General features: G+C 34.7%; 1 protein-coding gene across 1 annotated transcript; it reads left to right on the forward strand.

The window, feature by feature from the left end:
* Window positions 1-1,201: 1,201 nt before the first annotated feature.
* Window positions 1,202-23,949, forward strand: PHOX2A (paired like homeobox 2A). Its single transcript, XM_040334034.1, has 3 exons — window positions 1,202-2,017; window positions 21,476-21,663; window positions 23,493-23,949. The coding sequence occupies exons 1-3, from the start codon at window positions 1,795-1,797 to the stop codon at window positions 23,931-23,933; spliced, it is 852 nt and encodes a 283-aa protein (XP_040189968.1). The 5' UTR covers window positions 1,202-1,794; the 3' UTR covers window positions 23,934-23,949.
* Window positions 23,950-24,856: the final 907 nt, after the last annotated feature.

Raw genomic sequence — 24,856 nt, forward strand, 5'->3', positions numbered from 1 at the left:
GAGTTTGGGTGGTCAGGCCGGGTGAAAGCCTCCGGCAAGGGAAGGGTTAATGCGATGGGAGTTTGGGAGGTCAGGCTGGGGGAAAGCCTGCAGCCAGTAAAGGGTTAATGCGATTGGAGTTTGGGTGGTCAGGCTGGGGGAAAGCCTCCAGCAAGGGAAAGGTTAATGTGATGGGCGTTTGGGCTGGGGGAAAGCCTGCAGCCAGGAAAGGGTTAATGCGATGGGAGTTTGGGAGGTCAGGCTGGGTGAAAGCATTCAGCAAGGGAAGGGTTAATGCGATTGGAGTTTGGGAGGTCAGGCTGGGGGAAAGCCTCCAGCAAGGGAAGAGTTAATGCGATGGGAGTTTGGGTGGTCAGGCTGGGGGAAAGCCTCCAGCAAGGGAAAGGTTAATGTGATGGGCGTTTGGGCTGGGGGAAAGCCTGCAGCCAGGAAAGGGTTAATGCGATGAGAGTTTGGGAGGTCAGGCTGGGGGAAAGCCTGCAGCCAGGAAAGGGTTAATGCGATGGGAGTTTGGGTGGTCAGGCTGGGGGAAAGCCTCCAGCAAGGGAAGGGTTAATGTGATGGGCGTTTGGGCTGGGGGAAAGCCTGTGGCCAGGAAAGGGTTAATGTGACGGGCGTTTGGGCTGGGGGAAAGCCTCCAGCAAGTGAAGGGTTAATGTGATGGGCATTTGGGCTGGGTGAAAGCCTGCAGCCAGGAAAGGGTTAATGCGATGGGAGTTTGGGTGGTCAGGCTGGGGGAAAGCCTCCAGCAAGGGAAGGGTTAATGTAATGGGCGTTTGGGCTGGGGGAAAGCCTGCAGCCAGGAAAGGGTTAATGCGATGGGAGTTTGGGTGGTGAGGCTGGGGGAAAGCCTCCAGCAAGGAAAGGGTGAAATCTAATTACTAATAGCTGCAGGGGGAATGGAGGGACATGCCTTTCAGCGGGGGAAAGGGTTAATTCTCAACTTTTTAGGACAGATAAGGGGTAGCCTGCCCCTTCCAGCAAAGAAAAGGTTAATCACAGTCACTTTTATCATCTCCCGGCAAGCAGTAGGGAAAGTTGGGGGGGGGGGGGCTGGCATTAAAAGAGTTAAAAGCAATTGTTATAACAAAGAAGGTGGTGGTGGGGGGGTAATCTCGAATAGAACTGTTATCTGCAGATGAAGGGGTTAAATTACCTTTTCAGAAGGGGAGTTAAAGGGATTAAATCTGCAGGGGGGGGGAGGGGACAATAAGGATCTAGAAGTCAGGAAGGGGTTAAAGACAACAGGCAGGCTGGAGGTAAGAAAAGGTGAAATACAAATATTATCTCCATTGCGATTAGATATTATCTGTCGGGCAAGTTGAGGGTTAAAATAAAGCCGCCCTCTGAAGGGCGTTGGGTCCGGAGTCTCTGCAGCCTACAAACTGGTCTCATTACCCCAATAACACAGAGATGAAAACGTATATTCAGCTAATTGCGAACCTACAAACCCGTCATTTGTAAAGGGTTAATCGCATTGATTACTATTGCACAGGGGCAGGTAGAGGTGCAATCCTTGCGCTGGGCGGGGAGGGAAAAATGAGACAGAAAAGAGTTAACAGCAGCACCCCCTGGTGGTGGGCGGGGTCGGAGATCGGGCACCGCCCCCTCCACACTTGTCCCGTATTGTCATGTAAAGCAGAGTACCTCCTTGTCATTGTGCCCATCCAGCAGGCAGTCTATTAGAGGCAGCGCCGCGCATTGCCCAGTTACAGGACATGTACCTTTAGGAAGAGGAGCCCAGCAAAACCTCCGACAGAACCTTCTCCGCAGCCTCTCCTTCCAGGACCCTCTATGTACAAAATGGATTATTCCTACCTGAATTCGTACGATTCCTGCATGGCAGCCATGGAAGCCTCTGCCTATGCAGACTTCAGTTCCTGCAGCCAACCCAACAGCTTCCAGTACAACCCAATCCGGAGCAGCTTCACCGCCAACCCAGGGTGCCCACCTCTCACCACTGCCAACTGCACCCTGGGGGCACTGAGGGACCACCAGCCTTCCCCCTACTCCACAGGTAAGGGCCGTTCTTGTCTTGGAACTTTGTCACACTGATAACAAAAATATATATATATATCTTCGATTGTGCACTGCTAACCATAATTTGAAAGATAAATTGTAACTTTATGACATTGACAGATAGAAACTGGTCTTATTACCCTAATAACACAGGGGTGAAAATGTATATTCAGCTAATTGTTAACTTTTAAACCTACAAACCGTCATCCAATAACTTGGCAAAAATAATTGTTACCCAATGACATTGTCAGATATAAACTGGTCTTATTACCCTAATAACACAGAGGTGAAAATATAGACTCAGCGGATATAAACTTGTAAAGAATAATTGTAACTTAATGACATTTCCAGATATAAACTGGTCTTATTACCCTAGTAACTCAGGGGTGAAGATATATATTCAGCTAATTATTACCTTGTAGCAATGCAAACCTCTCATCCAATAACGTGTAAGAATTATTGCAACTTTATGGCATTTCCAAGTCTAAACTGGTTTTATTACCTTAATAACTCAGGGGTGAAAATATATATTCAGCTAATTATAAACTTGTAAGAATTGAAAATCTCTCATCCAATAACTTGGAAGAATAATTGAAAGTTTATGACGCTGCCAGATATAAACTGGTCCTAATACCTTAATAACTCAGGGGTGAAAAAATATATTCAGCCAATGATAACCTTGTCACACTGCAAACCATAACTTGAAAAAATGATTTTAATTTCCAATATTTTTTATTGAGTTTTCAAAGAAAGAAAAGGGTATACAAAAAAAAAAGGGGGGGGGGGGAAGAAAAAAATAATTTTAACTTCGTCATACTCTGGTAATATAAACTGGTCTCATTGCCCTAATAACACAGAGGTGGAAATATTAATTCAGCTAATTATAAATGGAAGCCTCTCGGGTCCAATAACTTAGAGGAATTGTAACTTTATGATGCTGCATAATGTCAACCGGTCCTAATACCCTAATAACTCAGGGGTGAAAATACACATCCAACTAATTTTAACTATAACTTGAAAGAATAATTTTAACTTCATCATACTTCCGAACTATAAACTGGTCTTAGTGCCCTAATAACACAGAGGTGGAAATATGAATTCTTCTTAGGACCAACTTTACTATGCTGCACGATGTCAACTGGTCCTAATACCCAAATAACTCAGGGGTGGAAATATTAATTCAGCTAGTTATAAATGGAAACCTTCTCGGGTCCAATAACGTAGGAAGAATTGTAACTTTATGATGCTGCACAATGTAAACCGATCCTAATACCCTAATAACTCAGGGGTGAAAATATACATCCAACTAATTATAAACCTTGTAGCAATGCAAACCTCTCAGAAGAATAATTGCAACTTTATCTAAACTGTTCTTATTACCCTAATAACTCAGAGGTGCAAATAACTAATTTAATTACACTGCCGATTTATTTGCCTAATAACTTGTTTGAATAATTAAAACTTTATTGCACCACTAACAACCGTTTTGTCCCTCTCTCACCTGAGTAGCATTAGAGACGAGTGGCATGTAATCCACAACTGCTACTTTGTTACCATTGACTGTCATTCTCACCCCGATAACTCAGGCAATCAATGATTATTATTATAACTTTATTACACGGCGGAGTGCTAACTGTCCCCATCACCACAACAACTCAGGGGTGTAATATGTTTATTCAATTATTACAACTTTATTAGGTGCCAACATCACGTCTGTCTCCTAATACTCCCGATAACTCAGAGCGGTATATTGTTCAGTCAGCCATGATGACTGTATTGCACAGCAAAAATGATGACTGTCCCTCATCACCGAGGTGTAAAATACCCCCCCTCCCCCCCCATTATTTATTTCATCCATTATCCATTTACGATCGCCCGTTCCCGTCCTCTTCCACCCAATAATTCAAAAATATTATCCATTCTAACTCCGTATTACATCACAATGCTTCACTATCAAGGCTTATAATATTACATCACCATATAAAATTAAAACGTCGCCCCCCCATCCACGTTTTTTTTATTCCTGGATGTGCAATAAATTCAATTATTATGAGATCTTTACATGTTGTGTTCTATATCACCTGCCTGTTACACTATTAGTGACTAGGAAAGCTTCAAATCACTGACAGATGTTTATATTTCTAACATATTTTTTTATATATATTATCAGTATAAAATCTGTAAGTCGCTATAAAACTACAGTGCTGTGAAGTCTATTAAATAATAGTATTCATTTGTATTTTTTTTATTTTTATTTATATTATATTATATATAAATAAATAATAGTATTTTTTTTATTTATTTTTTATTGTTATTTATATTATATATAAATAATAGTATTCATTTGTATTTTTTATTGTTATTTATATTATATATAAATTATAGAATTTATTTGTATTTTTTTTATTGTCATTTATATTATATATAAATAATAGAATTTATTTGTATTTTTTTATTGTCATTTATATTATATATAAATAATAGTATTTATTTGTATTTTTTTATTGTCATTTATATTATATATAAATAATAGAATTTATTTGTATTTTTTTATTGTCATTTATAGTATATATAAATAATAGTATTTATTTGTATTTTTTTATTGTCATTTATATTATATATAAATAATAGTATTCATTTGTATTTTTTTATTGGTATTTATATTATATATAAATAATACTATTCATTTGTATTTTTGTTTATTGTTATTTATATTATATTATATGTGCAAACGGTTGGCGCTATATAAATCCTGTATAATAATAATAATAATAATACTAATAATAATAATAATAATAATATAAACTATTAGTGGTTGACTAGGAAAGCTTCAAATCACTGACAGATGTTTATAGTTCTAATATTTATATATATATATATATATATATATATATATATATATATATATATATATTATCAGTATAAAATCTGTAAGTCGCTATAAAAAAATACAGTGCTGTGAAGTCTATTAAATAATAGTATTCATTTGTATTTTTTTATTGTTATTTATATTATATTATATATAAATAATAGTATTCATTTGTATTTTTTTTATTGTTATTTATATTATATTATATATAAATAAATAATAGTATTCATTTGTATTTTTTTATTGTTTTTTATATTATTTTATATGCACAAACTGTTGGCGCTATATAAATCCTGTATAATAATAATAATAATGATAATAATAATATAAATAATAGTATTTATTTGTATTTTTTATTGTTATTTATATTATATGCGCAAACTGTTGGCGCTATATAAAAACTTTTTAATAATAATAATAATAATATAAATAATAGTATTTATTTGTATTTTTTATTGTTATTTATATTATATTATATATAAATAATAGTATGTTATTATTTTTTTTTATCATTTATTTATTGTTATTTATGTTATTGAATATTAAATAATAGTGTTATTGTTGTTTAACCAGATCACTCTTCATTCATCAGATGTTGAATTAACATTTTATGCCCTTCCCACTAATAATGGAAAGAAATATATTACAATTTACTCTTTCTAAAGGTTGTACCATAACATATACAAATATCACAAAAAAAACACCCCACAAATATCAACCATAATTTTCTGTACATAGATTAGTAGAAAACGCTCTTATCGTTATAAAATCAGTATTTTTAGATGCAGTTGATTTACTGGCTGTTATTATCAAGAACGAGAAGAGATCTTTGTTAATTTGTGAACAGTTATGTGATAATTGTTGTAGGTAGTTTAAAGTATACAGTCCTTTTGGGTTATTGTAAATATCAAAATATATTTGATGCAAATGGTATTTTTCTGTATTTAAAAAATATATATATATATATATATTTGTTAGATATTTTTTTTTTATAAAAATAACATTCAGTATAAAACTGTTCTATTGTTCCATTGCTATGTCAATATCAAATGATGACGTCATAATGAATAAAATGTCACTGCTTCACTATATTATTATTCCTATTACATTACTAGTAGAGAAAATGCCCACCATTAAATCATTTCTAGAAATGTTCATTGATATCAATTTGTTACCAATATATTCTACTGCTACAAATAATATCAGCTTAATATAAAAACAAAAACAAAACAAAAAAACTATATTATTGTGAATACATTAATAACCTCAATTACTGTAGAAGAATACATTTTCTTTTTTCTTTTTTTTATTCTTTTTTATCAAAAGAATACATTTTATTTATTTATTGTGTTCTTTTTATTAGAGGAATACATTTTATTTCCTTTTTTTCATTCTTTCTATTAGAGGAATACATTGTATTTCCTTTTTTTCATTCTTTCTATTAGAGGAATACATTGTATTTCCTTTTTTCATTCTTTCTATTAGAGAAATACATTGTATTTATTTCTTTCATTCTTTCTATTAGAGGAATACATTGTATTTATTTATTTCATTCTTTTAATCAGAGGAATACAGTCTATTTCCTTTTTATTGTTTTCATTCTTTCTATTAGAGGAATATATTGTATTTGCTTTTTTCCCCCCATCCTTTCTATTAGAGGAATACATTTTCTTTCTTTCTTTCATTCTTTTTATTAGAGGAATACATTGTATTTCCTTTTGTTCTTTATTCTTTCTATTAAAGGAATACATTTTATTTATTTTTTAAATCATTTTTATTAGAAGACTACAATTCTTTTTTTCATTCTTTTTAATAGAGGAATACATTTTAATTATTTTTTTTATCTTTCATTCTTTTTATAAGATAAATACATTTTACTTTGAGTGTGCCTTACAAAGTGCAGGTATTATTTTTTCATTTTTTTTTCACTTTGTACACTACCTAAAAAGAGTATGAAATAATAGCAAAACAAATATTATATAGTATAAGGATTTCAATTATTCTCCAAAAGTTAATTCGTTTACTAGAGAATTATTTCACTAAAATTCATTCAAAATATCATTCAGCGAGAAACATACCAGTATCTATTGAATTTTTTTTTTTTTTAATGCAATCTATTACTGTGAGGCCCCATACACACCATAGAATCTATCCGCAGATAAATCCCATCAAATGGGTTTCTGCGGATAGATCCTATGGTGTGTACACGCCAACGGATATTTATCCGCAAATAAATCTCCCCTGGAATGGATTTCCAGCAGATAAATATTTGTCGACATGCACAGAATATCTATCTGCTGGAATCCATTCCAACGGATGGATCCGCTCGTCTGTACAGACTTACCGGATCCATCCGTCCAAAGGGATTCCCCGCACGCGCCGTAATGAATAGACGCATGCGTGGAATTCCTTATATGACAGCGTCGCGCCCGTCGCCGCGTCATAATAGCGGCGACGGCGCGACACGTCATCGGCAGAGGATTTCAGCGCGGATTTCAATGCGATGGTGTGTACACGCCATCGCATTGAAATCCTCTGAAATCTTAGAGAGGATTTATCCGCGGATACGGTCCGCTGAACCGTATCTGCGGATAAATTCTATCATGTGTATGGGGCCTAAGAGCGTGATATCCTGATAGCATCACTGAATTCTGATGTCACAATATCTCAAGAACATTGTAATTATGTTTTTAAAGATTGTACTATTTTATTTTTTATTTTATGTAATGGAAAAAATATTCAATAAAACACGTTTTCATATAACTCTTACATTTCTATTGTAGTAATAAAGTAACAAAGTGATATACATTTAATATCTCCAGTAAGTTGAAAAAAATATCTATCTATATATATATATGTGTATTTTAATATATGAAATATCATATTGTTACAGTTCAATATAAAATGTTTTAATTTTGTTTTTTAAATATAACTATCAAATTTGTAGATATAAAGTAACAAAGGGATATTTCATACCTTTAAAAAAAAAACTATCCATATACACACACACACACACACATTATATATATAATGTATACACACACATATATGTATATTTAAAAAATGATATATACATATATGTGTGTGTGTGTGTGTGTGTGTGTGTGTGTGTGTGTGTATATGGATAGTTTTTTTCTAAAGTTATGAAATATCCCTTTGTTTTTGTTACAGGGATTTCTATCTACAATAGAAATTTGATTAAATATTTTTTAATTTTTTTTTAAAACATTTCATATTGAACTGTAACAATATGATATTTTATATATTAAAACAAATATATATATATATGGGGCAGATCCACAAAGGTATTACGCCGGCGTATCTCTTGATACGCCAGCGTAATTTCAAAGTTCCCGCGTCGTATCTCTGTTTTGTATCCACAAAACAAGATACGACGACATCTCGGCTAGATCCGACAGGCGTACGTCTTAGTACGGCGTCGGATCTAAGCTGCAATTTTTCGGTGGCCGCTAGGTGGCGTTTCCGTCAAATTCCGCGTCGAGTATGCAAATTAGCTAGTTACGGCGATCCACGAACGTATGTCCGGCCGGCGCATTTTTCGCGTTTTCGTTCGGCTTTTTCCGGCGTATAGTTAAAGCTGCTATTATGAGGCGTACTCAATGTTAAGTATGGCTGTCGTTCCCTCGTAGAAATTTAAATTTTTTACGTCGTTTGCGTAAGTCGTTCGTGAATAGGGATTTGCGTAGAATGACGTCACCGTCGGAAGCATTGGCTTGTTCCGGGTTAATTTTGAGCATGCGCACTGGAATACCCCCACGGACGGCGCATGCGCCGTTAAAAAAAACGTAGTTTACGTCGGGTCACAACGTATTTACATAAAACACGCCTCCATCACATCCATTTGAATTCCGCGCCCTTACGCCGCCAAAGATACACTACGCCGCCGTAACTTACGGCACGAATTCTTTGAGGATTCGAAAAAAAAAGTTACAGCGGTGTAGTGTATCTTAGATAAGCTACGCCCGGCGGATATATATGTATATATATATATATATATATATATGTGTGTGTGTATAGATATTTTTTTTTTTTATGTGTAATATCCCTTTGTTACTTTATATCTACAATAGAAATTTGATAGTTATATTTAAAAAAAAATTATTTTTTTTTATATTCAACTGTAACAATATGATATTTTATATATTAAAACAAATAAATATATATATATATATAATACTTGTAAAATATTATACATCAAAATTATGTTATAGCAAATTATTATTATTATTATTATTATTTTCAATTTCTTTATTTTATTATTATTATTATTATTATTATTACCCAGGATTTATAAATCATGAATAAATTACTATACGAATACTTTTAAAGTAAATATAAATTAAGTTGATCACAATATCTAAAATCTAACACTACAGTTCAGAATTTACTGCACACCTGTCTGCCCAATCTTATTACACCAATTTATTATTTGTAAAATATTGCTTACAATGGACATTTCTATTAAAATTTTTGTAAAAAAAAATAAAAAAATAAAATTCCAATCTTTTAGAATTAGAATTTTCTTTTATTTTTTATTTTTTTGCTACCTCAATTTAAAATATGTTAATGAAAAATAATTTTATTTTACCCAATACCACACAAATTGAAGTATACCAAATGCTGCAAAAAAAAAAAAAAAAAAAAAAGTCTGGTATGAACCAATTCCTATTAAAAGAATTCAGAAATTCACTCCAAAATTTAGAATTTAAATTTTTTATTGAAGTTGAACTTTAAATGTTGAATAGCAAATAAACAACTTTGGTGGTAATTGATGAGAGTGTTGGGATTGTTGGTGTACATGTGCTGTGTACACAGGAAACCTTTGTATCTCTATAGCCTGGAGTGCTGCCGTGATTGCTGCTAAGATAATGTGCAGATATTCAAGGGGGGGGGCGGGGGGGGGCAGGGGTAGGGGAAGTTTGCCTTTGTTTATCCTTCACTAGAGGAATGACAGCTGCAATCTGGTTGGTTTATACGGCAACATAGGCACTATGGGGAACACAGTTATTTTATTACATTATACCCCCCACCCCCCCTCCTTCCTGCACTTCCTGCAAAATGATATCTTTGTAAAAGTCCAAAATTTGTAAAAAAAAAAAAAAAGAAAGATTTTCAGTTCTTTTCTATTTTTCCTTTAGCAGAATTGCCGCATACAGTCTCCAGTAATCACAATCAACTAAGCAATCTACCGCCCACCACAAGGTTTTAAAATTGTTAAGGACGAAAAATGTATCAAAAATATAAAATGTAATTAAAAAAATTAAATTGAATTAAATTTTTTTTTAAAAATTATTAAAATTAAACCTAATTAAATTTTTTTTTATCAAAAAGATACAAAAAAAATGTAACTTTAAAGCCATTTTTGGTGTATCAAGGCAACCCTCGCCGATCATTTCCATTTTTCTTCAGCTTCAAGCTATCAGTAGTGGGTTACATTGAACCTTTTCAGCGCTTTTTGAGAATTGAATTACAATTTGAAAAAAAGTATTAAAATTAAATTGAATAATAATAAAAAAAATTGATCAAAAAGATGATTTTTTTTTTAAAGACTTAAATTTAAAAATTGATCAAAAAAATTATTTTTTTTAAAGACTCAAATTGAATTTTATTTTATTTTTATTTTATTTTATTGAATAATTAAAACAATTGATCAAAAAGATGAAAAAAAAAACTTTAAAGACTTACATTTAATTAAAATTTAAAAAAAGTTATTAAAATACTCGTAAAAAATTGATCAAAATTGTTAAGGACGAATATATTAAAACTTAAATTGAATTAAAATGTGAAAAAATATTATTGAAATTAAATCTAATTTTACATTTTTTTAATCAAAAAGATAGATAAGAAAATTGTTAAGGACGAAAAATTGATTAAAATTGTTAATGACGAAAATAGAATAAAAAATGTAAAGACTTAAATTGATCAAAATTGTTAAGGACAAATATATATATTGAATTAAGAAGTGAAAAAATATTATTGAAATTAAACCTAATTTTACATTTTTTTTAATCAAAAAGATACAAAAAAAAATGTAACTTTGAAGCCATTTGTGATGGAGAAAATGGTTAAGGACGAAAAATTGATCAAAAATATAAGAAAAAAAAATTTAAAGACCTAAATTGATCAAAATTGTTAAGGACGAAAAAATATATCTATATAAAAAATTAAAACTTAAATTTAATTAAAATGTGAAAAAATAATATTGAAATTAAACCTAATTTTACATTTTTTTTATCAAAAATAAGATTTATAAGAAAAAAAAATGTAAAGACTTAAATTGAATTAAAATGTGAAAAAAAAATGTTTTTATTACAATTAAATTAAATAAAAAAATAAATTGATCAAAAAATTGAAAAAAACTCCAACAATTTTAAATACTTAATAACAATAACAATTAATATATTTCCTACTGGGTTCCATCCGGTCAATTCTCATTCTGTCCCCATGAAGTCTTCCAAATAAGATGGAATGGAAAGTTCAATCGCTTTATTTGTTGCCAATTTTGCGCCAATTTTGTGCCAATTTCAGCCACTTTAAAGCCATTTTTTTGGTGGAGAATACGAATGTATCAAGGCAACCCACGCCGATCATTGCCATCTTTTTTCGGCTTCAAGCTATCAGGGTTACATTGATCCTTTCATTGCTTTTTGAGATTAAAAACGAATCGAAATTGAATAAAATTTACAGAAATCTTCCCATGGGGTTGGTCGATTGTTATTTAGGCTAAGTCCCGCCCACTGGTAATAAGAAAATCCCCCAAAATGGCTTCCCATTTGTGCGTTTTGGCAGCACGCAGTAAGACTCGTCCCGGAGGGGGCACCTGCTTTTCCAACATGAGTGTTACAGCGACGCATGTTGCCTGCGCCAACGCATTCCGGTGCCACTCAGTTTGAATGGCTCCCCAACGCAATAAGTCAACACCGCCCCATAGTGTTCTACTGTGCGCCATGGGGCACTGTGCTGCAAAAAAAAATGGCGCATGTCTCTTTCAATGACCTAACCAGGGGCGGACTGACAACTCATGGGGCCCCCAGGCAATAGGAGATTATGGGGCCCCCAGGCAATAGATTATGGGGCCACACAGTATACACACACTGAAAAGCTACTGGAGAGGCGGGGCACAGATTTTTACATACTGTCCCTGGTTTTACTGAGGCTGGCAACCCTGATGGGGCCCCCTAGTGGCATGGGGCCCTCGGGCAGTGCCCGAGAGCCCGAATGGCCAGTCCGCCCCTGGACCCAACCAATACATGTTAAAGCATGCAAAAAAAACGCATGTAATGCAACGCACTTGGACGCCAAGGGTTTAATGGAAGGGCCACCCCAATGTACGTGCGTTACGTCACACCAAGACGTATAGACACGCCCGTCTCACCGTGGTGCACTTTAGGGCACAACGTCCCTGTGCACTTTTGTGCGCGTTAGCAGGAGTAATGCAACATGCATGTGCGATAATGATATCGCCATTCATCCCGGACATCTGCGACCTTCGGAAATGTATTTGGTTTGCAGTCTTTCAGGATTATATGGTGACGTGGCTCCACCGTGAACTCTTATATCCTTACAGGTTAATTTATTATTATAATCACTATTATTAGTATTTTTATTATCATCATTATTCTATTTATTTTGTATCGTTATTATTTTCAATGTATTTATTATTATTATTATTATTATACAGTACTATTAGTGCTAAAAATTACTTTATTATTAATTTAATGTATTTTTTATTATTATTGTTATTATTTAATTTATTTATTTATTTCTATTACTACTACTAGTACTATTACTAAAAATGACTTCATTATTATATAACGGCTCCACCGTGAACTCTTATATCCTTACAGGTTAATTTATTATTATAATCACTATTATTAGTATTTTTATTATTATCATTATTCTATTTATTTTGTATCGTTATTATTTTTTAATGTATTTATTATTATACTATTAGTACTAAAAATTACTTTATTATTAATTTAATGTATTTTTTATTATTATTGTTATTATTTAATTTATTTATTACTATTACTACTACTTGTACTATTACTAAAAATGACTTCATTATTATTTAACGCATTTTTATTATTATTACTATTAGTGCTATTACTAAAAATTATTTCATTATTATTTAATGCAATTATTATTATTAATTGTATTTCTTATTATTACTATTAGTACTATTACTAAAAATTATTTCATTATTATTTAATGCAATTATTATTATTATTATTAATTGTATTTCTTATTATTAGTACTATTACTAAAAACTATTTCATTATTATTTAATGCAATTATTATTATTAATTGTATTTCTTATTATTACTATTACTAAAAAAAATTTCATTATTATTTAATGCAATTATTATTATTATTATTAATTGTATTTCTTATTATTAGTACTATTACTAAAAACTATTTCATTATTATTTAATGCAATTATTATTATTAATTGTATTTCTTATTATTACTATTAGTACTATTACTAAAAACTATTTCATTATTATTTAATGCAATTATTATTATTAATTGTATTTCTTATTATTACTATTAGTACTATTACTAAAAACTATTTCATTATTATTTAATGCAATTATTATTATTAATTGTATTTCTTATTATTACTATTAGTGCTATTACTAAACATGATTTCATTATTATTTAATGCAATTATTATTATTAATTGTATTTCTTATTATTACTATTAGTACTATTACTACAAATTACTTAATTATTATTTAACACATTTTTATTATTATTCTCATTTCATGTATTTATTATATATATATATATATATATAAAAAGACACAAGTCCATCTAGTTCAACTAATGAAAAGGGAAAAAAAACAAAAAACAATATATGTGTGTATATATATATATATATATATATATATATATATATATATATATATATATATATATATATATACACATATATTGTTTTTTGTTTTTTTTCCCTTTTCATTAGTTGAACTAGATGGACTTGTGTCTTTTTTTTTTTCAACCAGACTAACTATTTAACTATTATTGTTAATATTATTATTATTTAATTTATTTATCATTATTATTATTATTATTATTATTATTATTATTATTATTAAATTCACTTTTTTCTCTTAAAATAAATCCATGCCTTGGAAAAGAGTACTGGGACATGCAGCAGTTCACTAATTAAAAAAATAAAAATAAAAACTAACAAACTAAAAATAAATAAATAAACTAAAAAAAAAAAAATAATCTAAAAGCGACATCATATAATTCCTCTTGAAGGAAATCCATCCCTAGAAAAAGAGTACTGGGACATGCAGCAGTTCACTAATTTAATCAAGTGACATGTTTTTCCGCCTTGTCTATTATTGCCCCCATTAATAATACAGAGCAATGCTAATGTAACCCTGGGGAGGTCCGTGTGAGTGATTATCTGGCCCCCTGAGGTCACACAACCCTCCCAACTATCTAATTAGAGATGAAAAGCACAGATTTTCCACTGCTGACTACTGGTCAATGACAATATCTACACTGGTACCGTCTGAGATGTTGCACCTTATCTGTCAGATAACGCAGCCCCCAATGCACATGCGTTGCAGCGCACCACAACCCGCCGTAATGTTACAGAAAATGGAGCATGTTTTTGGGCGCTGTGGTGCATTGCTGGCGCGCTCCTTCGAATGGACGGGCTAAATTCAACGCACATTATTGTTTTAAAATATACTTTAATACAATTTTGTTATTTATTATTTATTATTACTCCAGTCATATTTCTTTATCAATTTGTAGTTTCTTTCATGTGTATTATGCTTAGTTTATGAATGAATTATTTTTCCATAATTCTTTTTTTTTTTTTTATAAAATTTTACTTCAATATTTTTTTATCAATTTGTATTTTTTTTTATATATGATTAAGCTAAATGAAAATTTTTTTTTTACAATACATTTTTATTTTAGATATTATATTCAGGTAATTTTTACTTTTACTGAATATACAAAATATCAAATATAATGTAGTAAATAAATAAAAAAAAATAATAAAATAGTATTCTTAAATTATGAAGGAAATGTGTTTTTCATAATTTTTACTCCAGTAATATTTTTATAAATTTATAGTTTCTTTTATGATATAGGATTATTCTTAGTTTATTATTTTTTATAATAAATTTGTTTTTTAGATCTTATATTTAAGTAATATTTTTATTATTTGCAGTTAATTTTATTGGTTGGTTTCTTGGTTGGTAAACTTGTTGGATGACTAGTTAGTTCATTGGTCAGTTGTTTAGTCAGTTCATTGGTCAGTTTCTCGATGGGATCCTTAGTTGGTTTCTTGGTCAGTTTATTGGTCAGTTCCTCTGTATAGTCCTCGGCCAGTTCCTTGGTTTGTTTCTTGGTCAGTTCCTCGGTCGATTCCTTGGTTGGTAAAATTGTTGGTTGACTAGTTAGTTCATTGGTCAGATTCTCGGTGGGATCCTTAGTTGGGTCCTTGGTCAGTTTATTGGTCAGTTCCTCTGTATAGTCCTCGGCCAGTTCTTTGGTTGGTTCCTTGGTCAGTTTATTGGTCAGTTCCTCTGTATAGTCCTCGGCCAGTTCCTTGGTTGGTTTCTTGATCAGTTCCTCGGTCGGTTCCTTGGTTGGTAAACTTGTTGGTTGACGAGTTAGTTCATTGGTCAGTTTCTCGGTGGGATCCTTAGTTGGTTCCTTGGTCAGTTTATTGGTCAGTTCCTCTGTATAGTCCTCGGCCAGTTCCTTGGTTGGTTTCTTGGTCAGTTCCTCGGTTGGTTCCTTGGTTGGTAAATTTGTTGGTTGACTAGTTGGTTCATTGGTCAGATCTTCGATCAGTTCATTGGTTAGTTCCTTGGTAAAATCCTTAGTTGATTCCTTGGTCAGTTTATTGGCCAGTTGCTTTGTATGCTCCTTGATTGTGTCCTTGGTCAGTTCCTGGGTCGGTTCCTTGGTTGGTTAACTTGTTGATTGACTAGTTGGTTCATTGGTCAGTTCCTCAGTAGGATCCTAAGTTGGTTCCTTTGTCAGTTTATTGGTCAGTTCCTCTGTATGTTCCTGGGCCAGTTCCTTGGTTGGTTTCTTGGTCAGTTCCTCGGTTGGTTCCTTGGTTGGTAAATTTGCTGGTTGACTAGTTGGTTTATTGGTCAGTTCTTTGGTCAGTTCTTTGGTCAGATCTTCGATTGGTTCATTGGTTAGTTCCTTGGTAGGATCCTTAGTTGGTTCCTTGGTCAGTTTATTGGCCAGTTGCTTTGTATGTTCCTTGGTTGTGTCCTCGGTCAGTTCCTCGTCGGTTCCTTGGTTGGTAAACTTGTTGATTGACTAGTTGGTTCATAGGTAAGTTCTTTGGTAGGTTCATTGGTCAGTTCCTCAGTAGGATCCTCAGTTGGTTCCTTTGTCAGTTTATTGGTCAGTTCCTCTGTATGTTCCTGGGCCAGTTCCTTGGTTGGTTCCTTGGTTGGTAAATTTGCTGGTTGACTAGTTGGTTCATTGGTCAGATCTTCGATCAGTTCATTGGTTAGTTCCTTAGTTGGTTCCTTGGTCAGTTTATTGGTCAGTTGCTTTGTATGTTCCTTGGTTGTGTCCTTGGTCAGTTCCTCGGTCGGTTCATTGGTTGGTAAACTTGTTGATTGACTAGTTGGTTCATTGGTCAGTTCTTTGGTCGGTTTATTGGTCAGTTCCTCGGTAGGATCCTCAGTTGGTTCATTTGTCAGTTGCTCTGTATGTTCCTGGGCCAGTTCCTTGCTGGTTGACTAGTTGGTTCATTGGTCAGTTCTTTGGTCAGATCTTCGATCAGTTCATTGGTTAGTTCCTTGATAGGCTCCTTAGTTGGTTCATTGGTCAGTTGCTTTGTATGTTCCTTGGTTGTGTCCTTGGTCAGTTCCTCGGTCGGTTCATTGGTTGGTAAACTTGTTGATTGACTAGTTGGTTCATTGGTCAGTTCTTTGGTCGGTTCATTGGTCAGTTCCTCGGTAGAATCCTCAGTTGGTTCATTTGTCAGTTGCTCTGTATGTTCATGGGCCAGTTCCTTGCTGGTTGACTAGTTGGTTCATTGGTCAGTTCTTTGGTCAGATCTTCGATCAGTTCATTGGTTAGTTCCTTGGTAGGCTCCTTAGTTGGTTCCTTGGTCAGTTTATTGGTCAGTTGCTTTGTATGTTCCTTGGTTGTGTCCTTGGTCAGTTCCTCGATCTGTGTTTTGGTCAGTTCCTCGATCTGTGTTTTGGTCAGTTCCTCGATCTGTGTTTTGGTCAGTTTCTCGATCTGTGTTTTGGTCAGTTCCTCGATCTGTGTTTTGGTCAGTTCCTCGATCTGTGTTTTGGTCAGTTCCTCAGTTGGTTCATTGTCCGTTTCTTTGGTTGGTTTCTTGGTTGGTTCATTGCTCAATTCCTAAGCCAGTTTCTCTGTTGAACACGAAGAGGTGGAGAATGTGAGAAGGTAGCTGATAATATGAGAGGATGGTGTTGGGTCCACATGGGCATTGTACTATCATTAATGGAATATTGGATCAACAAAAACCTATTTTGTATGGCTAAGAATGGTTGAAAAATGTAAGGTTATTCTGTCTCGTTGGATCCCAAGCCCTATGCCATAAAAACCATGGTTTTCATACACCGATGATGACCAAAAAGCCTGAAACAGTTGTGTCCAGTTTACAATAAGGTGTTCATCCCTTCCCTCCTCCTTCCAAATCTAACAAAAAAGTTTTGGCTATAGATTCCCTTGAACTCTTCTATGGACTGCTTGCTGTTTGCAGAGCTCAGACTGAGCTGTGTAGGGCCCATCTCAGAATGCCCTTTTTTTTCTGTCCCCTGCTGAGGATTAGATGCCAGAAAGGATTACGGCTTCAAAGCAACCGCTAATTCCCCAGGAATTTGCATCACTGAACTGTCCCAGGGCAGCCAATATTGGCTCCGCAGGGGCCCCGGCTGTGCGTACAGTGTGAAGCTGGGAGCTGAAAAGGGAACTTATTGTCCTCCTAAAGATCTTCAGAAGAATGTGAAATGTAACTAAATGTCTGATGTGTTAATGCCATTAAATCTCCTGTATTGATTGTAATATCGGTGCGTATCGCCTCATTACATAGGCGGGTGCTGCTTTCTTAGCACAGCGCAGGGGCGGCTCTTTAGGTTGAGGAACGTTGTGCCGCGTGTTATGTTAGGGCCTCCTATAGAAATGAATGGCATGGCAGTGCACTAATGTGCAAAATGTGCACTTTCATGTGTTGTGCTAATGCAATCAAGAGCAAGAGTGTACACCCCACCTTACTGTGCCCCCCCCACCCCCACCTGGAGCAATGGTTGGAGGGGACCTGTATGAACTCCTCTGGACATCTTACACACCATGTACCCATCTAAGGAACTGTGCCGCAGCAGCTTGTACCTGCCGTTCCGCGGCAGAGATGAGGGACTAGTGTGAAAAGGGGCGGGGCATACAGTCTGAAATATTAGTGTTGTCATGAATGTCCTGGACCTCCAATGGGGTCAGCTCCGTCCATGATATGTCAGTGCCAGCTGGTATCTGTACTTACCTCTGACATCACTAATTATCATTGTCAGTAACATTTTTACTATCATATTATCAAGTTATTATTATTATTTATTTATTGCGTTGTCATGTTTTCTATGATGATGATTATTATTATATTATGTTATGATGGTATTAAACAATGATGATTATAAATATGTTGTCATGTTAGGACATTCTTCCTCCATGGTAGGGGGGCATTAATAAATCCCTTCTTCAATAGCAGTTATTGTGGTATTAGTAGTAGTAATTATTATTAATAATAATAATGATAATAATAATAATAACAATAATAATATTAGTAATAATAAAACTAGTATTAGTGTTAATAATAATAATAATAATAATAATAATAATAATATTAGTAATAATAAAACTAGTATTAGTGTTATTAATAATAATAATAATAATAATAATAATAATATTAGTAATAATAAAACTAGTATTAGTGTTAATAATAATAATAATAATAATAATAATAATATTAGTAGTAATAAAACTAGTATTAGTGTTAATAATAATAATAATAATAATAATAATAATAATAATAATAATATTAGTAATAATAAAACTAGTATTAGTGTTATTAATAATAATAATAATAATAATAATAATAATAATAATATTAGTAATAATAAAACTAGTATTAGTGTTAATAATAATAATAATAATAATAATAATAATAATATTAGTAGTAATAAAACTAGTATTAGTGTTAATAATAATAATAATAATAATAATAATTTGTAGTAATAATAATAATAATAGTAACAGTAGTAGTAGTAATAATAATAATACAAATAAAAGTAGTAGTAATAATAATTATGATAAAAATAATAGTAATAATAAAACCTTTTTTTATTTATTTTTTATTTAAGAGAATGTTGAACATAAAAATATAATGACTGTGCAAACAGAACTTATGTTAAATCCTATTTTTTTTTTATTATAATTCCTTTTTTTCCTATTAGTTAAAAGAAGAAAATGATACAATGTTGCACATAAACATTAGTATTAATACTATTATATTTTGTTATCATGTTATTATTATATGATTATTATTATATTATTATGCTATCATGCTAGAACATTCTTCCTCTGTGCTAGGGAGGCTTTAATAAAGCCGCGTACACACGATCGGTCCATCCGATGAGAACGGATCGACGGACCGTTGTCCTAGGTTAACCGATGAAGCTGACTGATGGTCCGTCGCGCCTACACACCATCGGTTAAAAAAACGATCGTGTCAGAACGCGGTGACGTAAAACACAACGACGTGCTGAAAAAAACAAAGTTCAATGCTTCCAAGCTTGCGTCGACTTGATTCTGAGCATGCGTGGATTTTTAACCGACGATCGGTTTTGACCTATCGGTTAGCAATCCATCGGTTACATTTTAAAGCAAGTTGTCATTTTTTAATCCGAAGGTTAAATAACCTATGGGGCCCACACACGATCGGTTTGGACCGATGAAAACGATCCATCAGACCGTTGTCCTCTGGTTAACCGATCGTGTGTACGAGGCCTCAGCCTCTCCTTCCATAGTGGGCAAAGAATAATAGTAATAGTAATAGTAGTAGTAGTAGTAGTAGTGATGATAATAATAATAGTAATAGTAGTAATAATAATAATAATACAAGTAGTAGTAATAATCATAATGATGATAAAAATAAAAGTAATAATAAAAATGATTTTATATTATTAAAAAGAATGTTGAACATAAAAATATAATGACTGTGCAAAGCGAACTTATGTTAAATTCAATTTTTTTTTATTTTTCATTTATAATTCTTCTCACCGTATTAGTTAAAAGAAAATGTTTCTTTATATATATATATATATATATATATATATATATATATATATATATATATATATATATATATATATATATATATAATATATATTAAATATATATTAATATTATATTATGTTATTATGCTATCATGTTAGGACATTCTTCCCTTGTGCTAGGGAGGCTTTAAAAAGCCTCTCCTTCCATAGTGGGCTATTAATAATGATAATAATAATAGTAGTAGCGGTAGTAGTGATAATTATTATAGTAATACAAATAATAGTAGTAGTAGTAGTAATAATAACAATAATTTAGTAGTAATTGTATTAAAAAGAATAGTAGTAGTATAAGTAATAATAATAGTAGTAATAGCAATAATAATAATAGTAATAGTAGTAGTAATAGAAATAATAATAGTAGTAGTAACAGTTGTAATAATATTTATAGTATTAGCAATAATAATAATAATAATAATAATAGTAGTAGTAGTAGTAGTAGTAGCAATAATAATAATAATAATAATAATAATAATAATGGTGGTAGTAGTAGTAGTAATAATAATAGTAGTAGTAATAGCAATAATAATAATTATAGTAGTAGTAGTAGCAATAATAATAATAATAATAATAATAATGGTGGTAGTAGTAGTAGTAATAATAATAGTAGTAGTAATAATAATAGTAGTAGTAGAAATAATAATAATAATAATAATAATAATAATAATAATAGTAGTAATAGTATTAGTAATAATAATAGTAATAGCACTAATAATAATAATAATAGTAGTAGTAGTAGCAATAATTCTAGTAGTAATAATAATAATATTGTTAAAAATAAAAAATAAATTTTTTACAACGTACTTAGGAGAATATTGAACATAAAAATACAATGACTTAAAATCGAATGCAGCCATCACATCTATGTAGTGTGGTCACTCTAGGACAAGACTACAGAACACCTCCCCTCTCTTCTCTCCTCTATATATACACATAAGGAGAAGTATTTTTTAGCCCACACAGAGAGAGCTGGGAACAATGTAACTGATAAGAGCTCAGCACAGGCAGAGAGCACAGGAAGGTATCAGCTCAATGGATTTCTGGCAGGATCTACAGATGATTTAGAGTTATAGATTGAACATACCACAAGGGGGCAGGCTTTGGTGTTTGTGAGAATCCATGCATGGGCCAGTGTTATTTCTGTATTGGTGGGTGTCGTAGGAACGTTGGGTTGATGTTGGTGTCTCTTTCTCTCTGACAGTCCCCTACAAGTTCTTCTCCGACCCGTCCAGCATCAACGAGAAGAGGAAGCAGCGGAGGATCCGGACCACCTTCACCAGCTCACAGCTGAAGGAGCTGGAGAGAGTCTTTGCGGAAACCCACTACCCCGATATCTACACCCGAGAAGAGCTGGCACTCAAGATAGACCTGACAGAGGCCCGGGTGCAGGTAACCAGCCCACCGAACCCCAGTCTCAAGGGTTTTCTCTTCAGTTTCCAGTGACACAGAAACGTTCTTATTTCACGTGTTGGGTGTTTGTGGCTCATTAATATTCAAGCCGGGCACATCCAGGTTAGAGGTTTCCAGGAGCAAGTCAACAATGGAGGCCTCCATCACTGGGTGGGCCATTGGGACTTGTTGGTGGTGGAGCAGGTTCCAGGGCTGTCCTCTTTATTCTCCCAATACTTGCTCAGCCAATGACTCTGAGCAACCATGGAGCCAGTGACATGTGTAGGAGGTAGGAGGGGGGTCAGGGTGACAACCCTGGGACCTGAACCCAAGGCTCAGCAACTTACCGTGTATTAAGGATGGGGGGTCAGGATGACAGCCCTGGAAGTTGAACCCAAGGGTCAGCAACTCACCAAGTAGTAAGGATGGGGGGGTCAGGATGACAGTCCTGGAAGTTGAACCCAAGGGTCAGCAACTCACCAAGTAGTAAGGATGGGGGTCAGGATGACAGTCCTGGAAGTTGAACCCAAGGGTCAGCAACTCACCAAGTAGTAAGGATGGGGGGTCAGGATGACAGTCCTGGAAGTTGAACCCAAGGGTCAGCAACTCACCAAGTAGTAAGGATGGGGGGTTCAGGATGACAGTCCTGGAGGTTGAACCCAAGGGTCAGCAACTCACCAAGTAGTAAGGATGGGGGGACAGGATGACAGCCCTGGAAGTTGAACCCAAGGGTCAGCAACTCACCAAGTAGTAAGGATGGGGGGTCAGGATGACAGCCCTGGAATTTGAACCCAAGGGTCAGCAACTCACCAAGTAGTAAGGATGGGGGGGTCAGGATGACAGTCCTGGAAGTTGAACCCAAGGGTCAGCAACTCACCAAGTAGAAAGGACAAAGGAGGCTCACAAATAAAAAACGGGAGGGGGGCCAGTTGGACCTGTAAGGGGCCCTGAGGACCATCGGGCCCCTTACAGGTGTAATGCCTGTACCCCCATGATGGCGGCCCTGCTTATAGGTCACTGCATCCTGGCCAGTAAGGGAGCTAGATTAGGATCAGAATCTCCCTACTCATTATAGTCCTACGCATTGAGGCCCATCGGTAAGACTGCGTTTATAAGCATTTTTTAACCACTTAAGGACCCCTTCACGCCGATATACGTCGGCAGAATGGCACTGCTGGGCACAGGGACGTACCTGTACGTCCTCTTTAAGTGCCCAGCCGTGGGGTCGCGAGCGCACCGCCGCTGGCGCTCTCGTGACCCGGTCCGAAGCTCTGTGACCGCGCCCGCGGACCCGATCACCGCCGGTGTCCCACGACCGGTCACAGGAGCTGAAGAATGGGGAGAGGTGAGTGTAAACAAAACTTCCCCGTTCTTCATTGGGGCAGTGTCAGTGATCGTCTGTTCCCTGATATAGGGAAAGACGATCAGTGATGTCACACGTCCAGCCCCGCCCCCCTACAGTTAGAAACACATATGAAGTCACACTTAACCCCTACAGAGCCCCCTTGTGGTTAACTCCTAAACTGCAATTGTCATTTTCACAGTAATCAGTGCATTTTTATAGCACTTTTTGCTGTGAAAATGACAATGGCCCCAAAAATGTGTCAAAAGTCTCCGATGTGTCCGCCATAATGTCGCAGTCACGAAAAAAATCGTTGGTAGTAAAAAAAAAAAATATTAATAAAAATGCCATAAAACTATCCCCTATTTTGTAAACGCTATAAATTTCGTGCAAACCAATCGATAAATGCCTATTGCGATTTTTATTTATTTTTTTACCAAAAATATGTAGAAGGTTTCAACCTTTGTTTTTTTTTGTTTTTTTCCAGGTCTGGTTTCAAAACCGACGCGCCAAATTCCGCAAGCAGGAGCGAGCGGCCAACTCCAAATCGGGGAGCAACTCCAGCAGCGGCTCGAGCGGTAAAAAGTCGGACCCCAGGTCCTCCTCCGAGGACGACGAGTCCAAAGAGTCCAACTGCAGCCCGACGCCCGACAGCACGGCCTCCCTGCCCAGCGCCGCCAGCCTCAACAGCCCCAGCCTCAGCCCCAGCCCGAGCGCGGGGGGGAACAACAACAACAACATGGTGCCGAGCCACGCCGCCCACAGCCTGAAGGCCCCCGTGTGGCCCGGCATCCCGACCAGCAGCAGCGCCAACACAGCCGACCTCCTCAAAGCCTGGCAGCCGGCCGAAGCCGTCCCCGGACCCTTCGCCGGGGTCCTTTCCACCTTTCACCGGAAACCAAACACCCTAAAAACAAACCTATTCTAGAAGAAAGCCAGGGGGGGAAAAATAAAACGCAAATTGTAAAAAAAAAAAAAAAAAATTGAAATGCAACGTGGACAGGACCCAAAATCTGAACTATAGACTTTGTGGTTATATATAGAAAACCGCCAATTTTGGGGGGGGGGGGGGAAAAGGACCTTCCGTGTATACGTCCTCATACCCTCACGTGTCTGCATCCGGGCCTAGGGCCCGCGGGTCACTTCCATGTACATTGAAAGACTGGGGTGCCCTTTAAAAAAAAAAAAAAATGGCGTTTGGAGGAAAAGCGATCTGCACCAGCGGATGTACATTAACCTTTCATGGACGCCGCGGTATCGCCCACCAAGCCGCAGCTCGCTTAATTCATGTTTATTTATTATTTATTGTATTTAAGTAGTTTTGTTTCTTTTTCAGTTTTTTTTTTGACTAGGGAGCACTGATTTATTATTATTATTTTATTTGTTTTTTGTATTTTTACTTTTAAAGGAATCAGGATTTGTGTTGTATATGAAATGTATTGTATATTTTTTACCTCTTAAAGGAGAACACCGGGCTAAAAAAACACAAAAAGCCTCTATTTAGCAACCTGCAATATATATTTGTATTCATTCTAGAGTGGGGCACGCTTTTCTGAACTATCTTGTGTGTCACAGCTCCGCACCCCCGGAACCTTAGCTCCTCCTCCACCCTCCCACAGAGTTTAGCCCCTCCTTTTTTACATTTTTTTTATAGGCCTGGTGTTATTCCTGAGCGCAGCCAAAGAGGGAAAATGGACTGTATTTTTTTTTTGTTAGGTCTGTGATCTTCCCTCAAAGCCAACAAGATTCCTGAACTGCCCCCCCCTCCCTGGTGTAATTTTCCTAAAAAATGCATTTTGTTGTGACGCAGTGTCGCTAACTCCGATGGAACTGATGAGTAGTTAACAAGCT

Source organism: Rana temporaria (genome assembly GCF_905171775.1).
Source record: "Rana temporaria chromosome 2 unlocalized genomic scaffold, aRanTem1.1 chr2aa, whole genome shotgun sequence".
Taxonomy (NCBI): domain Eukaryota; kingdom Metazoa; phylum Chordata; class Amphibia; order Anura; family Ranidae; genus Rana; species Rana temporaria.

What these genes read in the sequence shown, in the direction of transcription:
- PHOX2A (XM_040334034.1), top strand. Translation starts at nt 1,795, where the DNA reads ATGTACAAAATGGATTATTCCTACCTGAATTCGTACGATTCCTGCATG. An exon ending in GCCTTCCCCCTACTCCACAG is followed by an intron (nt 2,018 to 21,475) that starts GTAAGGGCCGTT and finishes TCTCTCTGACAG; the next exon opens with TCCCCTACAAGTTCTTCTCC. An exon ending in TGACAGAGGCCCGGGTGCAG is followed by an intron (nt 21,664 to 23,492) that starts GTAACCAGCCCA and finishes GTTTTTTTCCAG; the next exon opens with GTCTGGTTTCAAAACCGACG.